The 7449-nt window shown below is 34.8% G+C and overlaps 1 protein-coding gene across 1 annotated transcript; it reads left to right on the top strand.

Annotated features, from left to right (window-relative positions):
• Positions 1-217: 217 nt before the first annotated feature.
• On the top strand, positions 218-1982 carry LOC109210000 (extensin-3-like). The gene is made up of 2 exons (XM_019373371.1): positions 218-1488; positions 1714-1982. Exon 1 carries the CDS (start codon positions 275-277, stop codon positions 1463-1465), a length of 1191 nt encoding a protein of 396 aa, XP_019228916.1. The 5' UTR covers positions 218-274; the 3' UTR covers positions 1466-1488; positions 1714-1982.
• The last annotated feature ends 5467 nt before the right edge of the window (positions 1983-7449 follow it).

Here is a 7449-nt window from a genome sequence, read left to right as displayed (position 1 = left end):
GTATAGCTGCCATAATAGTTTATTCCTTTGCTTAGCTTGCAGCCTCTATCGAACAAAAAAAAGTATACCAACTCAAGTCAATTTGAGCCAACAACATGACAAAACCAATTCAAAATGCATATATACTCTAGCTTTTTTACTTTGGTAGGTTTTAAGTGAGACTTTTACCTTCATTTAAGAAAATCTTGAAAAGGGTAATTGTCTGAATGAAAGCTATATAAAGGGGTCGTAGTGAAGCTTAAGAGGACAACAACTTCTCTCATTTGTTTCAAAGATGGGGAAAATGGCTTCTCTATTTGCCACTCTTTTAGTAGTTTTAGTGTCACTTAGCTTAGCTTCTGAAAGCTCAGCAAATTATCAATACTCATCTCCACCACCACCTAAGAAACCATACCTCTACAAGTCTCCTCCTCCACCAGTGCATGTCTATCCATCACCACCCCACCACCCTGTATATAAGTCTCCACCACCACCTAAGGAGCCATACCACCCTTCACCAACACCATATCATCTTGCACCCGTTTATAAATCTCCACCACCACCAACTCCGGTTTACAATTCACCACCACCACCCAAGAAGCCATATTATCCTCCACACACCCCGGTTTACAAGTCGCCACCACCACCAACTCCCGTTTACAAGTCACCACCACCACCCAAGAAGCCATACTATCCTCCACACACCCCGGTTTACAAGTCGCCACCACCACCAACTCCGGTTTACAAGTCACCACCACCACCCAAGAAACCATACTACCCTCCACACACCCCCGTTTACAAATCTCCACCACCACCGACTCCAGTTTACAAGTCGCCACCACCACCCAAGAAGCCATACTACCCTCCACACACCCCGGTTTATAGGTCTCCACCACCACCAACTCCAGTTTATAAGTCACCACCACCACCTAAGAAGCCATACTACCCTCCGCACACCCCGGTTTACAAGTCGACACCACCACCAACTCCCGTTTACAAGTCACCACCACCACCCAAGAAGCCATACCACCCATCACCAACACCGTATCATCCTGCACCAGTTTACAAGTCTCCACCACCACCAACTCCAGTTTACAAGTCACCACCACCACCAAAGAAGCCATACCACCCTTCACCAACTCCGTATCATCCTGCACCAGTTTACAAGTCCCCACCACCACCAACTCCAGTTTACAAGTCACCACCACCACCAAAGAAGCCATACCACCCTTCACCAACACCGTATCATCCTGCACCAGTTTACAAATCCCCACCACCGCCAGCTCCAGTTTACAAGTCACCACCACCACCAGTGAAGCCATACCATCCTTCACCAACACCATACCATCCTGCACCAGTTTATAAGTCTCCACCACCACCAACTCCTGTTTACAAATCACCTCCACCACCAACTCCAGTCTACAAGTCTCCACCACCACACCACCCCTATCTTTACACTTCTCCTCCTCCTCCCTACCATTACTAAGAAGTGACATCACAAAGTTGAAGGTAAATAAGCCAAATTAATTAAGACATTTTCAAAATGATATGTCAAGAATGCAAAGCAAATTGCATATATAACTGTGTTCATGGAAAACTTTAATATAATATAAAGAACTGCGCTCTCTGCTTCTTATTTTCCTAGCTTCATTTATCAGTTACCAGCTGTTCAGAATTTTCAGTATCTTTTGATATTACTAAGAACCTAATTACACAACGTATATTCTTATGCAGGAAAAGCAGAATGTTGAGCTAAAAGAAAGGCTTTTTCCAATTTCGAGAGGCAATGAGAAAAGAACAAGAAGAAGAAAAGAAAAAAGAGAGTAATTAATAAGCCCCACAGGAGGCGAAGTTCTTTTGTAGCTTCATGTTGTCTAAGTTATTGATTTTGTTTGTACCCTATATTTTATTTCTCTGTCTTTGTGTATGTTTTGTTCAGTTTCGATCTCCTTGCAAAATGCAGAGATTATGAGATGAATAAAGTAAGTTATATTATTATACTACGTGTTAATTTTCTCGAGTTAATTTTATCCATGGTCATCGAACTTTTGTGTTTGTTACCTAAAAGTCACTTTTTTTTTTGTTACGTAAAAATCATTCAACTTTGTGTTCATTACACAAAAGTCACTATTCTCTCTTTTGTTACACAAAAATCATTTTACTTTACTCTAGTTATCACAAAAGTCACATTTTTACTTGAAAAGTTTATTATGCCTTTAATATTATATAAACCTTCATATTTATGTAATACCTTCTATATTATATACTATATAATATATTTTTAACTATGTATTTTATTTATAAATCAAGTACTTGATATTATTTTATTTTGTTATTTTTATAATATATTCGTATATTTAATTTTTTCATGACGTTAATTTTCAAAATATATTAGTAGCGTTATTAAATTTGTCAGTAACTTTAATATATATTAGTAGAGAAATAAATCAGCAAGTACTTTTTCGTGAGAAAATTCGCAGGTAAACAAACAAAGAAAATGAGGAAAAATATCATATTTTAATCTGAAAGAAATCCCTAGGTAACTCTACATGCGAATTTAGTTTTTTCTTGGGGATTACCTAGGCAATTTGTTATTTGGAAAATTACTACTAGAAATTCGGGAAAACCCGTCCAAAAAAATCGACCAAAGTTGGTCGATAATGGCTAATACTGTCCAAAAACGCGACCATTAACGCATGGCCGGTATTGTGAAGGTCGGAAGGGCATACCGACCAAAGTTGGTCGGAACAATTAAATTCAAAAAAAAAAAAAAATTGCTGAAAAAATTTGTTTTATAACGCTACTAATATATCTTCAAAATTAAAGTTAGAAAAAATTAAATATTCGAATATATTATAAAAATAATAAATAGAATAATATTAAGTTATTTTATTTATAAATAAAATACATAGGTAAAAATATATTATATAGTATATAATATAGAAGGTATTACATAAATATGAAAGTTTATATAATATCAAAGGCGTAATAGGCTTTTCAAGTAAAAATGTGACTTTTGTGATAACTAGAGCAAAGTAAAATGATTTTTGTGTAACAAAAGAAAAAAAAGTGACTTTTGAACACAAAATTGAATGACTTTTACGTAAAAAAAAAAAAAAGTGACTTTTGGGTAACAAACACAAAAGTTCAATTACCATGAATAAAATTATCTCTAATTTTCTCCTCTCTCTAGCTAGCCTTTTGTTTTCTCTTTTTCTTATTTAATTTTCTTTATATCTATCCATTTTAGGAGAGGGCCAGTAAAACATGAAGATTAGAAGAAACTTTTTATTTTTTCCTGAAAAAACTTTAAAGTCGAGATTTATCTCTTTTTGTAATGGAATCATTTCTACAGTTATGACTATTTTCAAATTGATATCGCCAGACCTAGCAAATTAAAGTACTTCCTTCGGCTCCATCTGGCAGTGTACGGAGAATGGGTTACTTAATATTCAGTATGAGATACTAACTTATGAGATATCTATTATTAGTGAATTGACAACATCTGCTATCCTAAAAAAGTCATCACAGCTACTTCAAACTTGAAGGACTTTATACGGTATGTCTTTAGCAACAACAACGACCCAGTAAAGTCCCACTAAGTGCGGTCTGAGGAGGGTAGTGTGTACGCAGACCTTACCACTACCCCAAAATGTCTTTAGCAAGCATATCACTTAGAGTCTGTTTGGAAAACCACCCTATAATTGGAATTGGTGTAATTACTAGGGTAGTAATTACACAACCTAGTAATTATACAGTTGTATAATTACGACGACATGTTTGTTTGTCATAGTGTAATTACACTGTAATTACAATTTTACTGTTTGGTTGCACAAGTGTAATTACACTGTTAGATTAAATTTTAAATTAAGTAATTATCAAAACTTATATTTGGTACTATTTAAGATGTATATTTTTTCGTGAATATACATTAATTAATAATCATATAATTATAAATTATATTGTAAAATAATATATATATATATATATATATATATATATATATATATATATATATATTTTCTAAAATAATAATATTTAGTTTAGATACGTGCAAAAACTAAAAATAAACGTTTTGTAAGAATATCATGGAATTCATGATTGACAAAATAAATTAATATTTATAAATATAGTGTCATAACATTATTCAAATGTTTGGCAAAACTAATCTATCAATTCTAACAAAAAAAAAAAAAAAGAACAACATTGTGAGCCAATACTACTAAAACAAGTAAATTGGAACCATGAATATAACACAATTTCAAAAATAAAAAAATAAAATAGTTTAACATATGTCAAATTCCAACATAATAATAGTAAGTCTCACTCCAACTTAAGATTAGGAAACATAATAGTTTATAACAATGTTCAACAACGGAATTCCACTTTTATTGCATCATTCATTATATGCCAAGTTATTAATGACTCATTATTTTTAATATTAGGAGGTGTAGTTTCAAAACATAGAACTATAAAATAAATAAAAAATAAAATATAAGCAATTATGGAATCACAAGAAGTGAAGATAGAGAAATAAAAGATAATTAATGTATAAAGAAAAATATATTTAAAATTTCAAAAGAAATTTAAAAGTAAAAATAAAATTAAAAAATTAAAATAATAGAAATAAAAAGTTATCAAGAAAATAAATTAAAATAAAAACAAAAAGAATGAAACTAAAAGGCAATCTTGTAATTACACAGTGTAATTACCACCAATTCTCACACCTAGCTAACACAAGAAAACATGCAATAATTCTTTGAAATATTGTTAATTTACTTCACTCCTGATGCACTTTAATTTTTGCTGAGGTAATTTTCACACCTAGCTAACACAAGTTTTTCTTTGAAGAGAAATTTTCTGAAATTCATAATTAAGGCCATATATGAACTACAGTTGGTGATCGCTGTCGTGCAAATGTGCAAACTTGATCTGGGAAATATCATTAGTGTAACTTGGCGTCTAGCAATCATCCGGATTATAAGATGAAGTCAAATAAATAAATTATTCCTGAAGTAGCCATTTTCAATTCACCCTATATTTGGTTAATGCGTGACAAAGCTAAAAACTAGTCTTATCACCAAGTCAAAAGTTTTTTAGTGAAATAGTAATTGAACAATACGCCACAATATTAGTAATTGTTGGACTTTAAGCCATTGGGCTTTAAAGTAGAAGAAGTGTGAATTGAAAATGGAGGGAAATAAAATGGAGGGAAATTGAAAATTTGAAGAAGTGGACTTTTGTCTTGCACTTTGTCCCTCATTGGTGAGGGACAACCACATTTGTGTGCTTATATATAGAATCACTTCTTAAAGCTCATAAAAGGAGTTGAAGAGAATGAACCCTCGCGCCGTCGCTCGCTCGCTCGCTTGGCTTCTGCTTTGGATTTGGATTTGGATTTGTCAAATGATCAATAAGATAAGATTATTTTTTGGACAAAATTTATTTAATTATTTAATAATTAATTAAATGCCAAATCACTGCTGAAAAAACGCCAGAACCCTGCTGCTGAAGGTTCAGAAAGCCCCTCTGACCGCGGTTCTGCCGCGACCGCGACAGGTAGGTTCAGAAGGCTCCTCTGACCGCGGTTCTGCCGCGACCCCAGTAGAAGCGCGGCAGGCAGCGTATTCTTCTGAAAAGGCACCTCAGACACCTCTTCTGATAATTGCCTATAAATTCTGAGGCAAGGGTCCATTTTCTATATATGAAAAACACTCCAGAACTTCTTTCTTTCTGAATATACTGCATTCTAATTCGCAGTCTCTCTCTCTCTCAAATTCGTAAGTGTGATTTTGCTCCGTTCTTTAAGTTCGTTGGTATCCTGCAGTTTGTATTGCCACTGTTGCAGGAAGGTTTATTCCGTTTTATCCTGGGAGGATTTAATCCATAACCTTGGCAACGTGTGAGGGGGTTAAAATTCCTTAAGGACACACAAGCAAATTGTGGACTCGGAATATTTCTTAAACTCTACTATTTTTCCAGATTTCTTTAATTCCTCTAACAGTTTTGTTTTCCTGATTTTGTATTTTAACACAGTAACGCTCACAAGCTTAAGGAATTTTAAACTAACGTATCTGTGTTGAAACATTTATTAAACTGTTAATCGTATTTTATATACTGTTTTGGAGACTAAAGCCTTGTTGCTTTCTACTCCAATAATTCTTTCTGTCCGGTTTAAAGTACATAAAAACTTTGCCGGAATAATAAACGTACGGGTTTGAAGTATATAAAAACTTCACCATTGTTATGTGTTGTATGTTTGGTTTGATATTCAGTTTGAAGATATCAAAACTTCACTGATTTAACAAAGTTCTGTATTGTTTTCAACTTTACAGAAATATGACGAATGAAAACCAAACTAATGGAAGTGTTGCGGGAACGGGTGCTACTGTTACGAGTGCTGCTGCCTCGTCAAGCCGTTCTACTCCTGCTCATGCTATGGCACCGGCGGAAAAACCCGGAAAGTTTTTCGGTATTGACTTCAAACGCTGGAAAATGAAGATGCTCTTCTATCTTACTACGTTGAGTTTGCAACGTTTCATCAAGGACCATCCTCCGGTCATGGCTGAAAATACTCCGGATGATGAACGACTTGTTGTAACTGAAGCATGGAAACATTCTGATTTCCTGTGCAAAAATTACATTTTGAGTTGTTTGGAAGATGGCTTGTACAATGTCTATAGTGTCATGGAAACTTCAAAAGCGTTATGGAATGCGCTTGAGAAGAAGTACAAGACTGAGGATGCCGAACTTAAGAAGTTCGTGGCTGCAAGGTTCTTGGATTTCAAGATGATTGACACTAGGTCGGTCATAACTCAAGTCCAAGAACTACAAGTCATTGTACATGACCTCCTTACTGAAGGTATGACCCAAATCAATAATTTTATTAATAAGATTTATCTTATTATTAATAATGAATTTGGTATTGAAGGTATGGTCATAAATGAGGCCTTTCAAGTCGCTGCTTTCATTGAGAAGTTACCTCCGCTGTGGAAGAATTTTAAGAACTATCTTAAACACAAACGGAAGGAAATGACACTAGAAGACTTGATTGTTCGTTTGAGGATAGAAGAGGACAACAAAAATGCTGAAAAGAAGTCACGTGGACACTCGACAATAATGGGGGCAAACATTGTTGAGGAGGCACCACAAAATAAGAAGAGGAAGAAAGCTTCTGGACCAAAGAATTACCCAAGCAAGAAGAAGTTCAAGGGTAATTGCCGCAACTGTGGAAAACTGGGCATTAAGGCATGGATTGTCGTGCGCCAAATGATAAGAAGAAAAAGATCAAGCCAACATGGTTGAAGATGAAATGGAAGACTTGTGTGCCATGTTGTCTGATGCAACTTGGTAGGAATCCGAAAGAATGGTGGATAGATTCTGGAGCCACCCGCCATGTTTGTGCTAACAAGGAGTTATTTTCTTCTTATGCCCCCGCAGGTCCGACGAGACAATCTTTCATGGGAAATT

The sequence above is a fragment of the Nicotiana attenuata genome, unplaced genomic scaffold, assembly GCF_001879085.1.
Source record: "Nicotiana attenuata strain UT unplaced genomic scaffold, NIATTr2, whole genome shotgun sequence".
Taxonomy (NCBI): domain Eukaryota; kingdom Viridiplantae; phylum Streptophyta; class Magnoliopsida; order Solanales; family Solanaceae; genus Nicotiana; species Nicotiana attenuata.
Note: the sequence above shows the minus strand (reverse complement) of the source record. Positions and strands in the feature narration are given on the sequence as shown.